Genomic DNA, 24,253 nt, shown 5'->3' on the forward strand with positions numbered 1-24,253 from the left:
TCAACTCGGCCCTAAAAATCATCGGGTGGCCCCTCCCCTCCCTGGAAGAACTGTATAACTCCCGCTGCCTGAAGAAGGCAGCCAACATACTCAAGGACCCATCCCACCCCGGCAACAGCCACTTCGATCGGCTGCCTTCCGGCAGACGTTTCAGAACCATGCGAACCCGCACAAATAGACTCAGGAACAGTTTCTACCCCCGGGCCATAACTGCACTAAACGCAGCTAAATTGTAAAAAAAACAAAAAACAAAAACTCCCTCACGTGCAACATGAGGAAGCCACCGGTCAATCACGATCCGGGACTGTGCAATCAGCGATTACATGCCAATTGGACAATATTTATCATATTTATTCACACAATTAATCCACAATAAAAAGCCTGCACAGCATAGGAGGTAGGAAATGCTGACTCCCACCCCCTTAGCACACTGGGATTTAGCATTACTCCTCTCTAGTCACTTTATACTTTTTACTGTCTCGTTTTCTTTTACATTGCCTCCTAGAGTGGTCTTAGGCCACATTGTATATTGCATATTGTGTATATTGTGTTGTTTTTGTATATTGTGTGGTTTCTTCTTTTTAAAAAAATGCAAAGCACCTCAGGGAAGCAATCTAAATTTCGTTGGACCTGTTCCTGTACATGCACAATGACAATAAAGATCATTAATTCATTCAAAAGAGGATTATGAGTCATTCTTCACCTAAATGGGAATATATCAATCAATCAATCAATCAATGTTTATTTATATAGCTTTAAATCACAAGTGTCTCAAAGGGCTGCACAAGCCACAAAGACATCCTCGGTACAGAGCCCACATAAGGTGAACATCCTAGCAGTCGGCATCCCAATGACAGCAGACCTTGTACAGTAAGTGATGTTTTATTATGTCTGTTGGCTCTCATGAATTCTGCAGCGAGTAATAATCAGGGATGTTGTTAAAAAAAAAAGCAAACGTGTGTAATGATTTTTTGAAATGAATGCATTGTTAATGTTTAAAATGATCCAAATACGTAAATATTAAATGTCATTATAAATATGCCTGTTACTACATTACATACTGTATATACTTACATCATGTATATAAAACCTTAATGGAGGTGTTTGGATGTTTTTAAGGGCTTTATAGGCAGAATAGAGCGGCTCCCATTGGCTCCATTGTAAGCGGACTTTTGATCGCATTTATTTAATATTTAGAACGCATTAAAAAAACACATCCGTCATCATGTCCTTCATAATGATAGTGAACGATAGGCCAAATTCCCCTATAAGAGGTCGCCCTGAGTGTGTGCAAAGAAAAGCATTGCTTCAATCACAGACCTTTACAAAATGAGGGATTTTCCAAAAAACTACTTGGCTCGGTGACAACTATTAACGGCAACGAAGGAGACAATGAAACGGTAAGGAATAACAGTAGGTTAGAAATGTGTTAAAGATACTTTCGATGTTAGCTCGGTTTGCTGTGTAGCTAGCTTAGCTCTATAATGTAAAACAACAGCGTCACCGTCCTCGGCAAAATAAAGAATGATTTTCCTAAAAACTACTTTTAATTGGATCAGTGCCTATTGTGTTTGGCAAAGGATGCGTAAGTTATATAATCCGTTATTAGGTTCGCGGTTTGGGTTCACAACTTGAAGCAGCCGTGCAGCGGCGTTGTTTACATGATATAAATGTGTATTTTGATATTTTGTCAAAATACGCATGTATACGTCCAGGACCTAGCATTAGAAAGTTACAGACTTGGTAGAAGTTTAACTTTAGTCAGCGTATAGTTCCAGACTTGTACTGTAGCAAAGCTTCATTAGTCACTTTCGTCTGCCCGCATGACCTCCTTCCTGAGTCCTGGCAACAATTTACAATATGTCTTGCTACATCATCTGGGATGTTGTGTTGTGGTGAAAGTCACTCAAAACAGTTGGCTGGTGCCGGTCACCGATGTCCATAGTGAACAAGAAAAGCAAGAAAGCTAAAAATGACAAAACATGGTTATGCGAAGGCTTACTGGGCGTGAGGGGGCGTGGTGAGGAGGGGTTAATTTGCATCTAAAAACTTCGCCTCTCAAAACGCACTGTATTAAAAGGGGGAAAAACCTTGGTTTGAAAATGGGTCTATAAAACAAAATCTATATACATTTTTTCACCAAAGAAACACCATTATATGTTATGTAGACCACAATGAAGTGTTTTGAATGTACAAAACCCAAATCCGTTGAAGTTGGCACGTTGTGTAAATCGTAAATAAAAACAGAATACAATGATTTGCAAATTCTTTTCAACCTATATTCCATTGAATAGACTGCAAAGACAAGATACTTAACGTTCGAACTGGAAAACTGTTATTTTTTGCAAATATTAGCTCATTTGATGCATGCAACATGTTTCAAAAAAGCTGGCACAAGTAGCAAAAAAGACTGAGAAAGTTGAGGAATGCTCATCAAACACTTATTTGGAACATCCCACAGGTAAACAGGCTAACTAGGAACGGGTGGGTGCCATGATTGGGTATAAAAGTAGCTTCCATGAAATGCTCAGTCATTCACAAACAAGGATGGGGCGAGGGTCACCACTTTGTGAACAATTGCGTGAGCAAATTGTCCAACAGTTTAAGAACAACATTTCTCAATGAGCTATTGCAAGGAATTTGGGTATTTCACCATCTGTGGTCCGTAATATCATCAAAAGGTTCAGAGAATCTGGAGAAATCACTGCATGTAAGCGATGATATTACGGACCTTCGATCCCTCAGGTGGTACTGCATCAAAAAGTGACATCAGTGTGTAAAGGATATCACCACATGGGCTCAAGAACACTTCAGAAAACCACTGTCAGTAACTACAGTTCGTCGCTACATTTGTACGTGACCCCGGACTGTTGAACAACTTAAGCTGTGTATCAAGCAAGAATGGGAAAGAATTCCACCCAAAATTCCCCCCAAAATTGGTCTCTTCAGTTCCCAAACGTTTACTGACTGTTGTTAAAAGGAAAGGCCATGTAACACAGTGGTAAAAATGCCCCTCTGCCAACTTTTTTGCAATGTGCTGCTGCCAATAAATTTTAAGTTAATGATTATTTCCAAAAAAAAATTAAGTTTCTCGGTTCGGACATTAAATATTTTGAATTGAATATAGGTTGAAAAGGATTTGAAAATCATTGTACTTTGTTTTTATTTACGATTTACACAACGTGCCAACGTCACTGTTTTTTTTTAGAAAAAAATCATTATATGACCCCTTTATTATGGAGCCAGAACACTGCCAATAAGTTTTGATATTGAAAGAATATATATAAAGTACAAAATGTTGTATTGACAATGAAAATAGTATTTTGAATTAAAACTGACATATATTTTTTGTGAATCTTTTTCCTATTATGATTAGGGCTGTTAAAGTTAACTCATTAATGCGATTAATCACAAAAACTATCGCATTAATCATGTATAAACGCAGATTAATCATGCAGTATATTTTGGCATTAGCAATTTTTAGTTGACTTTTCCCCCCTTTTTTAATCAAAGTAAAACTGAAAAAAGCTACCACTGTTATTTTTACAGTAAAAATCTGGAAAATAAGCTGCCAGTTGTGTTTTTGTTTTTACAGTGCAATTACGTAAATTAAAAAAACGGTACCACGTTTGTTAACATTAAAATTATAGCTACTAAGCTGACAGTTATTTTTTTAACCGTAATATGTACTGACATTTTTTTTTTACAGTGTACATAAAATAGGTATTTTTTAAACTAGTAAATGATGTGTAAAACATTTAGAAAGTGTTCCTGTATGACATTTTGACAATAAAATTGCATTTGTTTAAAAATATTGTTGTCTTTTTTAAAGTTAAATTTAATTTTGCGCACATGTCATTTTTTGTGATCTATCAAAAATGCAAAAGTGTGATTAATCTGATTCAGAAATGTAATCGTTTGACAGCACTAATTATTCCCACACTGATGGAGTCATGTAAGCAGCGTCTGTCAAAAGTCCAGCACAATTATCGATTATTAGATGCAATAAAGTTTTATTACGGAGCCAGAACACTGCCAGTAAGCTTTGATATTAAAATAAAAAATACATATATTATAGAAAAAGTTGTACTGGCACTGAAACAAGTATTGTAAAATAAAACAGACATGTTAAAAATACTTTTTGTGAATCTTTTTCGTATTATGATTAGGGCTTTTAAAGTTAACTCATTAATTAATGCGATTAATCACAAAAATTATTGCATTAATCATGTATAAATGCAGATTAATCGTGCAGTATATTTTGGCATTATCAATGTTACGTCGTATACATACTTGACTCTTGTCTCATCCATTTCAACATTTCCTGTATTTCCTGGACATCCTGTGAAGACATAAAACATGACTTTTTCATGTGAATTATGGATTAAGTTGTACAAAACCCAAAATCATTGAAGTTGGCACGTTGTGTAAATCGTACATAAAAACAGAATACAATGATTTGCAAATCCTTTTCAACCTACATTCAATTGAATAGACTGCAAAGACAAGATATTTAAGGTTCGAACTGGAAAACTGTGTTATTTTTAGCAAATATTAGCTCATTTGGAATTTGATGCCTGCAACATGTTTCACAAAAGCTGGCACAATTGGCAAAAAAGACTGAGAAAGTTGAGGAACGCTCATCAAACATGTATTTGGAACATCCCACATGTGAACAGGCTAATTAGAAACAGGTGGGTGCCATGATTGGGTATAAAAGCAGCTTCCATGAAATGCTCAGTCATTCACAAACAAGGATAGGACGAGGGTCACCACTTTGTGAACAAATATGTGAGCAATTTGTTTAAGAACAACATTTCTCAACCAGCTATTGCAAGGAATTTAGGGATTTCACCATCTACGGGCCGTAATATCATCAAAAAGTTCAGAGAATCTGAAGAAATCAATGCATGTAAGCAGCAATGCTGAAAACCAACATTGAATGCCTGTGATCCTTGATCCCTCAGGCGGAACTGCATCAAAAACCGACATCAGTGTGTAAAGAATATCACCACATGGGTTCAGGAACACTTCAGAAAACCACTGTCGGTAACTACAGTTCCTCGCTACATCAGTAAGTGCAAGTTAAAACTCTACTATGCAAACAGAAAGCCATTTATCAACAACACCCAGAAATGCCACCGGCTTCGCTGGGCCCGAGCTCATCTAAGATGAACTGATGCAAAGTGGAAAAATGTTCTGTGGTCTGACGAGCCCACATTTCAAATTATTTTTGGAAACTGTGGACGTTGTGTCCTCCGGAACAAAGAGGAAAAGAACCATCTGGATTGTTTTTGGCGCAAAGTTCAAAAGCCAGTATCTGTAATGGTATGGGGGTGTAAGTTACCCAAGGCATGAGTAACTTATCATGAACGCCCCTGCTTATTTCAGCAAGACAATGCCAAGCCATGTGTTACAACAGCGTAGCTTCATAGTAAAAGAGTGTGGGTACTAGACTGGCCTGCCTGTAATCAATCAATCAATCAATGTTTATTTATATAGCCCTAAATCACAAGTGTCTCAAAGGGCTGTACAAGCCACAACGACATCCTCGGTACAGAGCCCACGTAATCCAGACCTGTCTCCCATTGAAAATGTGTGGCGCAATATGAAGCCTAAAATACCACAACAACTGTTGTGTTGAACAACTTAAGCTGTACATCAAGCAAGAATGGGAAATAATTCCACCTGAGAAGCTTCAAAAATTGGTCTCCTCAGTTCCCAAACGTTTACTGAGTGTTGTTAAAAGGAAAGGCCATGTAAAAACAGTGGTAAAAATGCCCCTGTGCCAACTTTTTTGCAATGTGTTGCTGCCATTAAATTCTAAGTTAATGATTATTTGCAAAAAAAAATTAAGTTTCTCAGTTCGAACATTAAACATCTTGTCTTATCTTGTCGCTATATAATAAAACTAACTGTAGAATTATCAATAATGGATACATCTCTGGGACAATACCTCTATTAAGAGGTCTAAAACAAGGGTGCCCTTTGTCTCCATACTTATTTATTATTGCTATGGAAATATTGGCGATTAAAGTTAGATTGAATAAAAATATTGTAGGGCTCAGTAATAATAATATTGAAAGTAAAATAACAATGTATGCAGACGATACAAGCTTCTTTATAAGTCCCAATCCTCATTGTTTGCGAAACCTTCTTGATCTTTTGGACATATTTTCACAGCAATCTGGGCTTAAGCTAAATTATGATGAATGTAAAATATTAAGGATCGGAAATCTAAAGGGAACATCCTTTCGAATGGAATGCAAAGTGCCTGTTTTGTGGACAGATGGACCAGTTAACATACTTGGTGTTGTTGTCTCAGAGAATCTGGAAGATCTAGGCTCAGTAAATTATGATAATCGACTAAGAAAGCTGGACAAAATTATGCAATTATGGAAAGGGAAATCCTTAACCTTGTATGGTAAAATATATATTGTCAACTCGTTAATTATTCCTCAATTTATTTATTTGTTTTTGTCATTACCAGCTCCATCACAAAACTTTTTTAAGATTTATGAGCGGAGGGTCTTTGATTTTGTCTGGGACGGCAAACCAGAAAGGATTAAAAGAAAGGTTTTGTACAATGAATATGAATATGGGGGCCTGAAACTTCTCAATCTTGAAGCTATGTGTCTGTCTTTAAAAGCATCAATTGTTCCAAAGATGTATTTAAACACTGAGTGGTACACAAGTGTCCTGTTGGACAAAAAACATGTATTGTATCAAAAGAAATTGTATCCTTTTTTACAAGTGATCCCCTCCCATTTTTCTTATGTAGAGAGTCTGCTGGGAAACAATCCACTCATGGTGGTGTTTTCAATTTTATGTACCAGAAAAAAGAGATGATATTTTGCAGCAGATAATATGGATGAACTCTAATATTGTAATAGATGGAAAGCCTTTCTTTTGGAAAAATATGCTTGAAAGAGGAATTATTTTTGTCAATGACATTATCAATGAGAATGGTAAAATTATGAAATATGATGAATTTACAACTATGTATGGTGATGTTTGTTCAAGCTTTTCATTTAATCAACTAACTGGAGTCATTGGGAAGAGATGGAAACAAATTAATTATGGAACTACTAAATTATTAGTTTGTAAACCCTTAATAAGAAATTCTAGTTGGCAAAAAGGAACTAAAATAAATAGAAAAATATATAAGTTTTATTTAATAAAGAAATGTTTGAAGGCTGCCCCATACAACACATATGGAAAATGGGAGGACTTTTTTGATTGCCCGTTGCCGTGGGATGCAATATTCAAATTAATCTACAAAACCACTATCGATGTGCAAAATCGTTATTTTCAAATTAAAATTATTTTTAACTTCCTACCCACGGGAAAAATGTTAAAAATATGGAATATGACAGAGTCAGATGATTGCCGATTTTGTTGTCAGGAGCCTGAATCCACCCTGCATTTGTTTTGGTATTGTCATATTGTGTCTTCGTTTTGGGTGGAAGTTGAAAAAATGTGTTTAAAGATTGGTTTGTTTATGAAGCTTGATGTGGTTTCTGTTATTTTAGGAGAGTTCATTGACAATCATGATTTAGTCAATTTAATTATAGTACTCGGTAAAAGGTTTATTTTTAAGGCCAAAAACAGATATTCACTTAGTATTTCTTTCTTTAAAACATTTATTCAGTATTTTTTAACTTTAGAAAATTATATGGTTGAAAACGATAATGATGCCAAAAAACATAAAAAAAGATGGGAAGTCCTCAAAGGCTTATTTTGAAAATGGAATTGTGTTTATACATCAATCAATCAATCAATCAATCAATGTTTATTTATATAGCCCTAAATCACAAGTGTCTCAAAGGGCTGTACAAGCCACAACGACATCCTCGGTACAGAGCCCATATATGATATGCAATCTGTTGTTGTATTCCCTATTTTAAGTGTACATAAATGAAGGTATGTGTTGCTGAATCCGACTTGGATGTGATCTGGACCGTACATGGGTGCTTAATTTGAAAATGTATTTTTGTTTGTGGATTGTATGCAACCTGTTGTGTTCCCTGGTTTTTGGTGTACATGGGTGAAGGTGTGTGTTGCTGAGCCCAATCTGGACGTAATCTGAACTGGACCTGGTTTTAAGAACCCTTTTGAACAATCTGATTTCATTGACAACCCGGTCTGGTGAAGTTAAGGTCCTTTGTTTGTTTTGTTTGAAAGTAAAGCAATATAAAAACAATTACATAAAAAATAATAATTAATGAAAATGTTAGTGGACCAGCACCACACACAATCATGTGTGCTCTAAAGACTGTATCCCTTGCAGACTGTATTATTCTATATTGTAGGAACCAGAAGTTTTTGTTTTTTTTAATAACAGAAAGAGACAGCCCCTTTTGTGTAAATGAGTGTGGATGAGTGTGAATGGGGGAGGGAGGGTTTTCTTGGGTTGATGCACTAATGGTAAGTGTATCTTTTTTCTTTTTTTATTTTGTTTAAAATAAAATTATTAAAAAAAAAAAATTAAAAAAAAACCATCTTGTCTTTGCAGTCTTTTTAATTGAATATAAGTTAATAAAGGATTTGCAAATCACTGTATTCTGTTTTTATTTATGAATTACACAACGTGCCAACTTCACTGGTTTTGGGTTTTGTAGATTCAACTGGAGGTTTATCAATTTAAAGGGGCCTCTGCTAAAAGACACGGCAAAAACTATCATAAAACTTGACAATGGAAATAAAATTCACTCGGTGGCATGAGCGGCAAAAACAGGACTGCTTTTTATGGTCACATGATTGGTGTGGTCGTCTGTTGCTAGGCAGAATTTGTAGGGCAGAAACACGACTGGACAGAGTCTGATAATTTGAAGTAAGGAAACGGTTAGAATTGTATGAATTATTAAGTGATTTGTAATAAATATAAAGTACATAATCGACCAATTAAAGTACAGTTATAGGGACACTGTAATTAGTATAGCGCATGGGTGTCAAACTCTGGCCCGCGGGCCAAATTTGGCCCACCGTGTAATTTCACTTGGCCCAAGAGGCGATATCAAATTAACACTAGAGCTGGCCCGCCGATTATATACAGCGACGGTGCCGCGGTACACCGCTAATTCTCATACTTGCCGAACCTCCCGGGAGACTCCCAAATTTCAGTGCCCCTCCCGAGAATTGTAACGTCCCCTTTTCGTCCAGTCCAACGAGTGCCGGCCCAGTCACATAATATGTGCGGCTTTGGCACGCACACAGAAGTGAATGCAACGCATACTTGATCTTCAGGTTACACTGAGGGTGCCAGTATAAGAAAACTTTAACATTGTTAGAAATATACGCCACACTGTGAATCCACACCAAACAAGAATGACAAACACATTTTGGGAGAACATCCGCACAGTAACACAACATAAACACAACAGAACAAATACCCAGAACCCTTTGCAGCACTAACTCTTCCAGGACGCTACAAGGGGTTTGGAGGTAGCAGGGGTGTATATTGTAGCGTCCCGGAAGAGTTAGTGCTTCAGCTCAAAGCCTGAGCCCCGACATTAATGAACTAGCATCCAAGAAAAGATGGCAGGTATCTGGCTTGGGCACATTAGATTAGATCAGTGTATTGCAAACTGAGCCGTTTAAAGTCCTGAATGGTTGGTTTATTCATTGTTATTTTATTTTCAAATTTATTAGCCTGTGGAAAAAGTCAATGTTGATATTTACCTCAGAAGGCTGCAAATAGAAAAGAGGCATTCAATTTTTATTTAAATTGTATTTGATATGCCATTGATATTTTATTATTATTATTTGAAACTCGATTTTGCATGTCACTATAAAGTTATATAAGCCTTGCTTGTTCAATATTCAATGCAAAACTTGTTTGAGTCCCTATTAAAAGGTTAATTTGTTCAACCTTGGCCCGCGGCTTTGTTCCGTTTTAAAGTTTGGCCCACTCTGTATTTGAGTTTGACACCCCTGGTATAGAGTATGTGCGGTAAATAGGAATGTCCCCTTACCTCTTTCTCTTCAATGATTTCATAATATTGTTGACAAGAGTCTATTTGGTTGTACACTCCTTTCGAAGTTGGTGATGTCTCCTGTGCCTGAAATGAATAATAAATCAAAGTATCAGAGGTTTGTGTGTCTGTGTGTGTGCATGTATGTATGTACCAGCTTTCTCACTGTGACATCATCTTCTGGTGGTAGAATGGCCAGGTACTGAGCGTCCTCTATTTCCATGTACAGCGGCTCCACTGGTGGCGTTATGGATGGGCGCGGCAGCGGACCATAAATCTGCGGGCATGGTTTAGCCTGGGGAAGACAAAAAAAAAGTGTCACATGCAAAAGGTATTAGTACTGGAAAAACAATTTCCGCAGAAATTGCGCATGAATGCTGAAAAGCCAGGTAGCATGCGAGCTAGATAGCGTCAGGTAACAAAAAATAATACTCAAATGTTTACCTGCAGAATGAGCTACAAAAGCTGGCATGAAGCTAGCATGCGGCCAAGCACCAAAATTAGATAGAAATATCTAAAAAAGCTAACATGCTAATGTCAGCATGCTAACATCTGCATGCGCCAAGTACTAAAATATATGACTTTGAGGTGTGAACCCGCGGCAATAGCCAAAAAAAAAAGCTGACATGCTAACATTAGCCTGCTAAGAGTAAATGTGTCAAATGCTAAAATAAATTATTCTGAGGTGTATATCTGTAAAAATGGCTTAAAAAGTTGGCATGCTAACCTCAACATGCCAACAATTAGCATTTGTCAGTTACTAAAGCACATGACTTTATTACCTGCAAAAATTGCTTAAAATGATAGCATGGTCGTGTTAGCATGACTAACATTAGCATAGAGCATTTTCACTTTGGAACGGTCTGAAAGGAAATTTGGAAAATTTTCCTTTCATTTCAATTAAGAAAAACTATCCCAGAAAACATGGAATTCCTAGAATTTAGGGAGTTTTAAATACAAAATATTAAAAGTAAAAAAAAAAAAAAATTATAATAATAATGCACGACCCCGAGAGGGACAAGCGGTAGAAAATAAATGGATGAATAAAAATATTTTAATGTAAAAATTGATAGCACACGTGTCGTGAATGAGCCGAACATAGTGAAATGGTTTGAGTTGGATGAAAAATGCGGGGGAAAAAAGTGACAAAAATAGGGAAGAATAATAATCAGCATTGACACTAAAATCATGCTTTTGAAATTGTGGTATTTACAATTAAATTAATTAATATTAATATTGTCAGAAACTTCTGATTCTGGATGAATCAGAAGAATTATTTGAAGGTCGCCCCTCATGACGAAAATTATTCACTCTTTTTTGTTTATGTAAAAACTATTTTTATAGATTTTTTCAATCAAATTTGAATTTCATTTGACGCATGTTTTGTACTAAAACAAATTATTAAGGAAGGAAGTGTTCAACAATTTGTTTATTTAGTGCAAAATAACCAATTTAACATAATTAAAACATACATTTGCAAAACTTGGCTCTGCGATGAGGTGGCGACTTGTCCAGGGTGTACGCCGCCTTCCGCCCGATTGTAGCTGAGATAGGCTCCAGAGGCCCCCGCGACCCCAAAGGGAATAAGAGGTAGAAAATGGATGGATGGATGGATTTGCAAAACTTCCTGAAACAACTTCAACTAGGTATTGGAGCCAGTACCTCTGCCTCACTAACACAGCACGTCACAGGAGACTATATATCAGTGACGGAGCAGGAAGCGGCTAGGAACATGTTTGCAGTAAAAATTCACATGAAGCACCTTGTCTTTCATTATTTGGCATTCTACATGCGCTTCAAAACGGATTGTGGGGTCCTGTATATTCTCATGCTTTTTATTATCATACGGACAATATATCAACGTGAAGATTGTGCTCTATTCTGTGCATTAACTATAAACCTTCTACTATAGTCACTTTAAATTGAAATGATTTTAAAAGCTTGCTAATGGAGGCAAAATAAATACAGGATAATAATTATTATTTTAGTAGTATTCATCATAGTTTACTTACTTACTTAAACTCTGTTAAAATATTCTATTAAAACAAAAAAAAAGAGTAATAATAAAAAGACAAATATTCATAATAACAATACTGTAAATTTCAGATATAGAAACAAATAGTTCAGAATAAAAACAATATATTAAGATTTGTTTTTTCATATCCAAAAAGGAGGGGGAAGAGTTAAAACTTTTTATCTGTTAAATTTGTCCCAATAACTTGTTTTTCACTGTATCACAAAAATAACAATAAAATAAATATTGTATGGGACAATACAATTAAATGTACTACAAACAACCACAGTAGTATTATGAAGTAATGTAATAATAAAGTACCTTAGAGAGTGGACTTCTACAGTATCTTCTTTGAGCTGCATCTCCATCAAACACACCATCAGCAGCTTTTCCAATATTTTCATGGACAAATGTCAGCTGTTTAGATATTATTTATACGTTCTTGGCGGTCGATATAGACTCATTCTGCTTCAGTATGGTGCAAAATAGCCGTGATACCCTCCAATTTCTTCACTACATTTGTGACATGTTTTTGATGATTTCTTTCTAGAATTCAATGACTATCATCCACTTCTTTACCTCAGCACTCTTCTTCACACTCACCTTCTTCCAAAGTTATGTTCATTTCCAGCCAGTGTTAATTTTTTTGACTAAAAATGTTCGCATTAGTTACCGTCAACGGTGTAAATGTTTGACAGCAGTTTTCAATTTAGTTTCAGTCAGAGTCTTTTGATGAAAATATATATAAATAAATATATTTCAGTCTTTTAAACTGATTTAGTTTAGTCGACTAAATTCCTCAATATTTTAATCGACCAAAATTACAGTAATCTGCATAGACTAAAATATAAAGTATAAAATATAACGCGTCTTTGAAGTTGTCTTTAAACCACTTTTATTAAAGGCCTACTGAAAGCCACTACTACCGACCACGCAGTCTGATATTTTTTATATCAATGATGAAATCTTAACATTGAAACACATGCCAATGCGGCCGGGTTAACTTATAAAGTGCAATTTTAAATTACCCGCCACACTTCCGTTTGAAAACGTCTATGTATGATGACGTATGCACGTGACGTCAATGGTTGATACGGAAGTATTCGGACCCATTGAATCCAATACAAAACGGTCTGTTTTCATCCTAAAATTCCACAGTATTCTGGACATCTGTGTTGGTGAATCTTTTGCAATTTGTTTAATGAACAATGGAGACTGCAAAGAAGAAAGCTGTAGGTGCGATCGGTGTATTAGCGGCGGACTACAGCAACACAACCAGGAGGACTTTGAGATGGATAGCAGACGTGCTACCGTGAGTACAGCTTTGGCTTCCAAAAATTTTTGATCGCTTGCCCGTACGTGCGTGTCGCTATGTGCATGTCACGTACGTAATTTTGGGGAAATAAATGTTTCTTGCCGACTCTGATGGTGGCCGGGGTGTCGTCGAAAGCTACAACGCCCGCCGCTGCCGCCGTCCCGTAGCTAAGTTAGCTTCAATGGCGTCGTTAGCAACAACATTGTTACGCTTCGCCAAGCTGGAAATTATTAACCGTGTATTTACATGTCCATGGTTTAATAGTATTGTTGATCTTCTGTCTATCCTTCCAGTCAGGGGTTTATTTATTTTGTTTCTATCTGCATTTGAGCCCGATGCTATCATGTTAGCTCATTAGCTAAAGAGCTTCGCCGATGTATTGTCGTGGAGATAAAAGTCACTGTGAATGTCCATTTCGCGTTCTCGACTCTCATTTTCAAGAGGATATAGTATCCGAGGTGGTTTAAAATACAAATCCGTGTTCCACAATAGAAAAAGGAGAAAGTGTGGAATCCAATGAACACTTGTACCTAAGTTACGGTCAGAGCGAAAAAAGATACGTCCTGAACTGCACTGTAGTCCTTCACTCTCACTTTCCTCATCCACAAATCTTTCATCCTCGCTCAAATGAATGGGGTAATCGTCGCTTTCTCGGTCCGAATCTCTCTCGCTGCATTGTAAACAATGGGAAAATGTAAGGAGTCCTTCCTCCGGTGACGTCACGCTACTTCCGGTATAGGCAAGGCTTTTTTTTATCAGCGACCAAATGTTGCGACCTTTATCGTCGTTGTTCTCTTCTAAATCCTTTCAGCAAAAACATGGCAATATCGCGAAATGATCAAGTATGACACATAGAATGGATCTGCTATCCCCGTTTAAATAAAAAAAAATCATTTCAGTAGGCCTTTAAGGTTATTGCAGAGCATCTCAAAAAACAAATCCACAACAAGGCCTGTCGTTGGCGATAACTAAGACAAACATTTTTAGTCAACAAAATTAACACTGTCTCGAGCTAATGCTAGCAAGTATGACCAGATGTTCACTGTGACATTTTTGCTTGCAATGTAAAGCAAAACAATTAGCCCAGAGACAGCTTTATCTCAAAACACTCTTAAGTTGAGGTACCACTATATATGTAATTGCTATATATATATATATATATATATATATATATATATATATATATATATATATATATATATATATATATATATATATATATATATATATATATATATATATATATATATATACTCATTATTTCCGATGTGATACTGATATTGGAGACTTGGGTGTTGGCCGGCACCAATATTAATCCCATACGATATCAGCACGAACCATAGTACGCTACATACTTTCTTGCTGATTTTAGGACATACATACCGGTAACGCCCTTGTGCTCAAAGGAGCCCCTTCTGAGAGAGACAGTCTTGGTCGAAAAATGTGAGGCTGTTTTGCAGGTCCGTCAGTTTCAGAATCCTGAAATTCAACAACAACAACAACAAAATCATGTTATGCAGCGTTCATGTACATTCCAACTGCTGTGTCAGGGTGACAATGCAGACACGTGTTTATCATCATGTAGATGTCAGGTGAACAATAGCTGTCACGTCTGAGGAGGTAAGGTTCCACTCACGATGGCTGGTAAGGACGCTTGCCTGTGTGTGGCTCTAGGGTGATGAGGTTTATCTGTAATCTGACAGAATAACACAATTTGTGTCCTGAAGGGATTATCATTCTGTTCACAAATGTGATGGTGTCTTAGTTACATACAGTGGGTACTGAAAGTATTCACGCCAATTTAAATTGTTCACGCTTTGTGTCATTGCAGTCATTTGCTAAAATCAAAAAAGTTAATTTTATTTCTCATGAATGTACACTCAGCACCCCCTCTTGACAGATTTTTTTGGTTTTATTATGAATAAAAAACTGAAAAATTACATGTACATAAGTATTAATTGCCTTTGCGCAATACTTTGTTGATGCACCTCAAAATTCTACACACAATACCCCATATTGACAATGTTAAAAAAGTTTTTTTTTTCAAATATATTTAAAAAACTAACTGAAAAATCACATGTACATAAGTATTCAGAGCTTTTGCTCAATACTTTGTTGATGCACCTTTGGCAGCAATTACAGCCTCAAGTATTTTTGGATACAATGCCACAAGCTTGGCACACCTATCTTTGTCAGTTTCACCCATTTCTCTTCGCAGCACCTCTCAATCTTTATCAGGGTGGATGGGAAGCATTGGTTTTCATCCAGGATGTCTCTGTACATTGCTGCATTCATCTTAGTCTAGCCAGGGAGGTGACCAAGAACCTGATGGTCACTCTGTCAGAGCTGCAACATTCCTCTGTGGAGAGAGGAGAACCTTCCAGAAGGACAACCATCTCTGCAGTAAACCACCAATCAGGCCTGTATGGTAGAGTGGCCAGACGGAAGCCATTCCTTAGTAAAATAACATTTCCCAACATGCACCTGAAAGACTCTCAAGCCGTGAGAAACAAAATTCTCTGGTCTGATGAGACAAAGATTGAACTTTTTGTCATGAATGCTAGGCCAATACCATTCCTACAGTGAAGCATGGTGGTGGCAGCATTATGCTGCAGGGATGGTTTTCAGCGGCAGAAACTGGGAGACCAGTCAGGATAGAGGGAAAGATGAATGCAGCAATGTACAGAAACATCCTGGATGAAAACCAACGCTTCTCATCCAACCTGATGGATCTTGAGTGGTGCTGCAAAGAGGAATGGGTGAAACTGCCCAAAGATAGGTGTGCCAGGCTTGTGGCATCGTATTCAAAAAGACTTGAGGCTGTAATTGCTGCCAAGGTACATCAACAAAGTATTGGGGCAAAGGCTGTGAATACTTATGTACGTGTGATTTTTTATTTTTAATAAATTAGCAAAAATGTCAGTTTCTTTCTGTCAAGATGGGGTGCTGAGTGTTCATTAATAAGAAATAAAATGTACTTTTTTGATTTTAGCAAATGTCTGCAATGAAACAAAGAGTGAAACATTTAATGGGGTCTGGATGCTTTCAGTACCCGCTGTATACTATCATTCATATTATAACACAGTCAGTTCATACCTCAGATTTCTGGTTGTAATAAAAGTCTGGAGCCGGAGGTCTGGGTGGAGGAGTCGGCTGTTTCTTGACAGCAGGCTGGAGGAAACGGTGATTATTTAAAGACGGTTGGTGTGTTTCAGGCTGCGTTCACACATGTGGTTTGGTACTAATGACCTGACCAAACTGGAACGGTTCACAAAACGCACGGTTTGGATCGTGACACGGTTTTCGGTTGTTCTTTTTAACCCCCCAGAATACTATATATATCCCAACAATCCACCATTACCTTTATCAGTTGTGGTTCTTACAAACGTATCTTATAAAATAAAATGTATAATAATAGATGATAAAATAAACTGGAAATCTCATATGAAAAAATATACAACATAAGGTTGCAAGAAATTCGTCAACAATGAATAAAGCAATTATTTATTCTCAGGTGTAACCATATCTAATTTATTATGTGGATACATGGGGAAATAAGTAGTGGTGTCATGATATCCCTTTTTCACTTCCGATGTGATACTGATATTGGAGACTTGGGTGTTGGCCGACACCAATATTAATCCCATACAATATCAGCATGAACCATAGTATGCTACATACTTTTATTTTGTAGTGTGGAATGTTACAAAAATGTTTATCAAGTGAAATTAGTCAAACAGAGACTAACCTTAAAGGGGTCATTTTATGATTTTGTTTTCTACATTCAAAATACTTAATTGTGGTCTACATAACATGTAATGATGGTTCTTTGGTCAACATTTTGCATAGATTGTTTAACAGACCATCTTCAAGCCGCTTTCTGACCGTCTCTTTATGATGCGCCGTTTTGTGGGCGGTCTTATTTATGTGCCTCCACTTCGACTGCATCTTCTCCCCGTCAGCCATGTTGTGGTTTTTAGCGCTTCCATTGCGAGTCTACTGACAGATGTAAGTTAGAACTAAGGTTGTGCGGTATATTGGTACTAGTATTGTATCGCGGTACTAATGAATCAAAAACTGTACTATACTCTGTTTGAAAAGTAACGGTTCCCGGGCATGACGGCGCGTCGTCACATCCTGACATTGCTGGTTTTACGAGCAGAGGAGCATGTTTGGCAGCGCACAATCACGCAGAACTTACAAACAGACAGAAAAGGGAGAATGGACGCATTTTGGCTTAAAAACTAACAATAAAGGTGAAGCTATAACACTGAAACGCCCTCAGGAAGAGGTGCTTTAAGACATGGCTAGCTAGCTGGCAGCAAACATTCATCCGCAGTCTGCAGTGGTTTAGCTACTTCTAAATCATTAATCCTCGCCTCCATGGTGACAAATAAAGTACGTTTCTTACAAGTATCATCCCTGCAGGACGAGGAATAACTAAACATGCTTCACTACACAGGAGGATACAATAGCTCACCGGCGTCACCGCTAACAAAAGCTAGCGCACCTGAATGTAAATAAATGCCAAGGGTGGATCTACACCTGACATCCACTGTAATGATACCAAATACAATAGCGTATCTAGTCGATACTACTATGATTACATCGATATGTTTTATCATCACAAAACCTTTTTTCAAAATTAATATTGTGTTTAGTGTTACTAAAACGGCCTTCTTTCATCTCCGTAATATCGCTAAAATTCGTCCCATTTTGTCCACAAGCGATGCTGAGATCATTATCCATGCGTTCGTTACATCTCGTCTCGATTACTGTAACGTTTTATTTTCGGGCCTCCCTATGTCTAGCATTAAAAGATTACAGTTGGTACAAAATGTGGCTGCTAGACTTTTGACAAAAACAAGAAAGTTTGATCATATTACGCCTATACTGGCTCACTTGCACTGGCTTCCTGTGCACTTAAGATGCGACTTTAAGGTTTTACTACTTGCGTATAAAATACTACACGGTCAAGCTCCTGCCTATCTTGCCGATTGTATTGTACCATATGTCCCGGCAAGAAATCTGCGTTCAAAGAACTCCGGCTTATTAGTGATTCCCAGAGCCCCAAAAAAGTCTGCGGGCTATAGAGCGTTTTCTATTCGGGCTCCAATACTATGGAATGCCCTCCCGGTAAAAGTTAGAGATGCTACCTCAGTAGAAGCATTTAAGTCTCATCTTAAAACTCATTTGTATACTCTAGCCCAGGGGTCGGCAACCTTTACCACTCAAAGAGCCATTTTGGCAAGTTTCACAAATTAAAGAAAGTAATGGGAGCCACAAAAAAAAAATTTAAATTTAAAATGAAAAACACCGCATACAAAGCTTAAATGCTTTGTGCTATGTTAACCAGTGGTCTCCGACACACACTTTAATGTGGAAATTTGATGTTAGTGCAGCCCGCGAGTTTTGAATGAATGGTGCTTGATAGCATCATACTTGCCCACCCTCTCATTTTTCCCGGGAGACTCCCGAATATCAGAGCGTGATGACACTGCATTTGGCGCCCTCTACAGTCTGCCCTAACAGTGTACCTGCTCGACCACATGTAGAATGCAATTTCAGCTTACTCATGTAAGTGACAGCAAGGCGTACTACCTCAGCAGCCACACATCTTACACTGACAGTGCCCATACCCAGAATCCCATGCAGCCCTAACTCTTCCGCTCAACCAACGCACGGAGAGGGGGGGGGGTTGATGTGTGGGGGGATTTGGTGGTAGCTGGGGTGTATAATGTAGACCGGAAGAGTTAGGGCTGCATGGGATTCTGGGTAATGGTTGTGTTGTGTTTATGTTGTGTTACGGTGGGATGTTCTCCAGAAATGTGTTTTTCATTCTTTTTTGGTGTGGGTTCACAGTGTGGCGCATATTTGTAACGTAACAATGTTAAAGTTGTTTGATACGGCTACCGTCAGTGTAAGCTGTGTGGCTGATGAGTAAGTATGCTTTGCTGTCTCCTGTGTGTGCAATTAATAATAACATGCAACATGCGGCTGGACTGGCATGTTGTATGTAAATGCTATAGAGGACAATTACTGCAGTGCAATTAGGGCACGCCCTTTATTTAGTAATTAGAGTGTAAATAGGATTATTTTTTCCCTGGGAGTAATCTATGAGAGACACTGAGATCCATAAGTCTCCTGGGAAAATTGGGGGTTCGGCATGTATGTAGCTGAGCCGCATCAGAGTGGTCAAGGAGCCGCATGCGGCTCCGGAGCCGCGGGTTGCCGACCCCTGCTCTAGCCTTTAAATAGACTCCCTTTTTAGACCAGTTGATCTGCCGTTTCTTTTCTTTTCTTTTCTACTCTGCTCCCAACCCAGGGTGGACCGCTAGCCTCTGCATCGGATGGGGACATCTCTACGCTGCTGACCCGTCTCCGCTCGGAATGGTTCCTGCTGGCCCCACTATGGATTGGACTTTCGCTGATGTGTTGGACTTTCACAATATTATGTCAGACCCACTCGACATCCATTGCTTTCGGTCTCCCCTAGAGGGGGGGGGGGGGGGTTACCCACATATGCGGTCCTCTCCAAGGTTTCTCATAGTCATTCACATTGACGTCCCACTGGGGTGAGTTTTCCTTGCCCGTATGTGGGCTCTGTACCGAGGATGTTGTTGTGGCTTGTACAGCCCTTTGAGACACTTCTGATTTAGGGCTATATAAATAAACATTGATTGATTGATTGATTGATTATAAACTCGATGAGGACTTTGAATATGACCAATGTATGATCCTGTAACTACTTGGTATTGGATCAATACCTAAATTTGTGGTATCATCCAAAACTAATGTTACGTATCCAAACAACAGAAGAATAAGTGATTATTACATTTTAATTGAAATATAGATAGAACATGTTGAAACGGAAAAAAAACAGATATTAACAGTAAATGAACAAGTGGATTAATAATTCATTTTTACAGCTTATCCCTCATAATTTTGACAAAATAATAGAATGAGAAATTGACACAATATGTTACTGCATATGTCAGCAAACTATTTAGGAGCCTTTGTTTGCTTACTTACTACTAAAAGACAAGTTGTCTAGTATGTTCACTATTTTATTTAATTGTTCTTCGATTGCAATAAGAAACATATGTTTAATGTTCTGTAAGATTTTTGGTTAAAATAAAGCCAATAATGCCATTTTTTGTGGTTCCCTTTATATAGAAAAGTATCAAAAGGTATCGAAAAGTATCGAAAAAATGTTTGGTACCGAGACAACCCTAATTGGAACTGTACTCTACTTTGCCAGTCTGCCTCACAACAAGTGAAGTGAATTATCTTTATATAGCGCTTTTCTCTCGTGACTCAAAGCGCTTTACATAGTGAAAGTTACATTTAAACCAGTGTGGGTGACCCTGGGAGCAGGTGGGAAAAGTGGACACAACGGCTGTGAACAGGATGGCGGAAGCGGGACTCGAACCTGGAACCCTCAGGTTGCTGGCGGACTCATAAATGTATACCATATATGGATAAACCGCTGACGTCAACGGTGTGAAAAAGGTCACCAGTGGGGCAAATTCCAAACATCTCATTTAGAAGGAAGGCAAGATTGATTTATAAATATCTCCGCTCTGCCTCCACGGTTTGATTTCAAGTTTTCGGGACTTATGCCAAATACACAAAAACAGGTACCAGTAGGTCAGAAAAGTTGGCTTTCCATAATAGGTCCCATTTAAGGCATACAAAGTACATACTTTTAATATGTTGTAGTGTGGAATTTTAGAAAGGGTCAAGTCAATATACCCATAGAACTGGGGTGTCAAACTTATTTTAGATCGGGGGCCACATGGAGAAAAATCTACTCCCAGGTGGGCCGGACTGGTAAAATCACGGCACGATAACTTAAAAATAAAAACGACTTTATTTTCTTTGTTTAAAAATAGAACAAGCACATTCTGAAATTGTACAAATCATAATGATGTAGTTTTTTTTTACACTTACCGTATTTTCCGCACTATAAGGCGCATCGGATTATAAGGCGCACCTTCAATGAATGGCCTATTTTAAAACTTTGTTCATATATAAGGTGCACCGCATAGAATAGACGCTACAGTAGAGGCTGGGGTTACGTTATGCATCCATTAGATGGAGCTGCGCTAAAGGGAATGTCAACAAAACAAATAGTGATTGTACTGACGCTTCTACTTGCTGCTCTCTGTTCAACAACCCACTGTTCGAGTTTGTCCTCCAACTGTAGCCATCTCGCTTTATTCCCTCGGAAACTCTGTTTAGTCTTCTTTACTTGGCGCAGGTCATCATGTTGCTTCCTCCATTTCCGCACCATTGATTTGTTAAGGTTAAATTCTCTCGCTGCTGCTCTATTCCCGTGTTCTACTGCGTGACTGATCGCCTTGAGTTGAAACTCTGCGTCGTAAGCGTGTCTCTTAATAGGAGCCATTTTTGGGTCTTTACATAAAGTTTAGGTCTCGCAACTACGGGACTTCATTTTCCCCCGTAGAAGAACTTCTTCTTCTACGGTAAGCAGCCGCCGACTTCATTTTCCCCCGTAGAAGAAGCGCTTCTTCCATGGTAAGCAGCCGTTGAAGGGGTAAAATGAAGTCGGCGTAGTTACCGTAGTTGCGAGACCTGTTGGGGCTCAATATTGGTCCATATATAAGGTGCACCGGAATATAAGGCGCACTGTCAGCTTTTGAGGAAATTGGAGGTTTTTAGGTGCGCCTTATAGTGCGGAAAATACGGTACATGTTGCGGTTAATAATATTCTATCTTTATTTATCGTTATTTATATTTTCTGAATAAATTATGTGATAATGTTTATCAGTCAACTCATTGATGTTAATTCTCCATCTATCAAGATAAAAAAAAATATATCAAAATCAAATTACAGTATGTTATTTATGTAGTTTGATCATTTTCCTCGACTGATGTACTAACAACATGTGGTTTATTTTGTACATATCTACAAAGATACAAAAAATTGCTATTGTGACATCCAGTGGAGACATTTAGAACAGCTGTTTCTTTCATTCAAAAATTTCAGGTTAATTTTTATACTTAGGAGCCTCATCCAGCGAGCCGGATAAAACCTGTTCGCGGGCCTGATCCGGCCCTCGGGCCGTACGTTTGACATCCCTGCCATAGAACAATGGTAAGTATGAACAACACTAAGCTGATGGCAGATTTATGCTTTTGAAGTGGAATATTAATTTGTGTTTTGCCAACACTTAGTAGTAACAATAATTTATGAAGTTAAGGTCATGCCTTATTAAACTGAATGACGCGGACATGTTTGTTACTAGATACTTTCTAATACACTTCCGCCTTGGAGACTTTGTATCTGGTACTATAAATATTTCATACTTGTTTATTTTGAAAAATGTCCTGTTTTAGACTGCAATAAGGACACTTTTTACGTACGTCTTGCTTGTGGGCTTAGCCCTTGTGTACAGTAGCTGCTAGTAGCATATAGCCCACAATGTTTTGTAAATAACTTCAATAAAATACAAAGAAAGACCGAACGTGTGTGCTTATTGGAGGACATTTGAATAATAACTGTCTGTCCAGCTTTGCCCATGTGAACGTATACCATAACGGACTGATATCTGATATCAAGATCGGATCAGGACACTCCTACAATTAACGACAAAAGTGCGCTGAATTCACTAATCATGTAACAAAAAAGGTCAGTTAGGATAATACATAATGTTGGGTATAGAGAACATTCAGAACCTTTTTTTCTTGAATTCAATGACTTGGTGCATTTGCAAACAAATACAATTATGCACAAATCAAACTATAACCCAAGAATGTACAACAATTACTCTAAGCTCAACTTAACTCAAAACATTTGTATGCGCATTGGACACGTCAAACCTTTAGTACAGTAGTTTGGCTCCCCGAGTACCGCAATAATGACCAACATTAAAATACAGTAGCGTAGTAGGCTTAAGTATTAATTAAAAACAAGGCAGAGGTTTTATTTAACATGTATGTTTAATATTTTTAGCCACTGTAACATTGTATAACGTTTGAACAGTAACACTGTGTTTGAATATCAGAAAATAAAACGCTGTACTTTAATCAAGTGATTTTTTTTTGGAGCCCACTGTGGTACATGTACCACAGTTTGAGAATCTCTGCTTTAGTATAACAGTATGTGGAATTAAATTGTGGAATGTATTAAGCAAATAAGCAAAAAAAAAATACTAATATGATGTAGTTTAGGTGACTGTTCAAACTCAAAAGTGTTTACAAATTTTGGTACAAGGAAAAAAAAATCCTGATAAACATATTGAACCTAATTGATAAATGAGACATCATCTATCATCTATTACAGGAGTATACAAAGTGTGGCCCTGGGGCCATTTGTAGCTCGCAGCTATTTTTTTAGTAGCCCGCGACACCTTCTTACAGACGAAATAAACACGTTTTTGATTAGGAAACAAACAATCAAAAAAATCAAAGGAAAAATGAAACCAGCCCAATTTCCCCATAATGGGACCTATTTACTTAACCAAAAAAAGGTGAAATAACTGAAAATATGTTTTATATTCTAGTTTCTTCAAAATAGCCACCATTTGCTCTGATTACTGCTTTGCAAATTCTTGGCATTCTCTCGATAAGCTTCAAGAGGTAGTCACCTGAAATGGTTTTCACTTCACCTTGAGTGACAATCTACAATGTAAATAGTCATGAAAATAAAGAAAACACATTGAAATGAGAAAGTGTGTCCAAACCTTGGCCTGTACTATATATATATATATATATATATATATATATATATATATATATATATATATATATATATATATATATATATATATATATATATATATATATATATATATATATATACATATATATATATATATATACATACACATATATATAAAATGTACATATATATATATATATATATATATACACATATATACATATATATGTGTATATATATATATACACATATATATAAAATGT

The 24,253-nt window shown here is 37.3% G+C and overlaps 1 protein-coding gene across 1 annotated transcript in view; it reads right to left on the reverse strand.

Annotated features, from left to right (window-relative positions):
- LOC133642992 (uncharacterized) overlaps positions 1-24,253 on the reverse strand; it is a 46,785-nt gene that overhangs the window by 7,686 nt on the left and 14,846 nt on the right. Inside the window, exons 4-9 of the mRNA XM_062037412.1 lie at positions 16,400-16,474; positions 14,940-14,999; positions 14,687-14,782; positions 10,129-10,269; positions 9,975-10,061; positions 4,294-4,342 (exon numbers count right to left, since the gene is read on the reverse strand). Of these exons, the coding sequence (XP_061893396.1) occupies positions 4,294-4,342; positions 9,975-10,061; positions 10,129-10,269; positions 14,687-14,782; positions 14,940-14,999; positions 16,400-16,474 (508 nt within the window). The remainder of the gene's footprint in view (positions 1-4,293; positions 4,343-9,974; positions 10,062-10,128; positions 10,270-14,686; positions 14,783-14,939; positions 15,000-16,399; positions 16,475-24,253) is intronic.

Source organism: Entelurus aequoreus, linkage group LG25 (assembly GCF_033978785.1).
Source record: "Entelurus aequoreus isolate RoL-2023_Sb linkage group LG25, RoL_Eaeq_v1.1, whole genome shotgun sequence".
Taxonomy (NCBI): Eukaryota; Metazoa; Chordata; class Actinopteri; order Syngnathiformes; family Syngnathidae; genus Entelurus; species Entelurus aequoreus.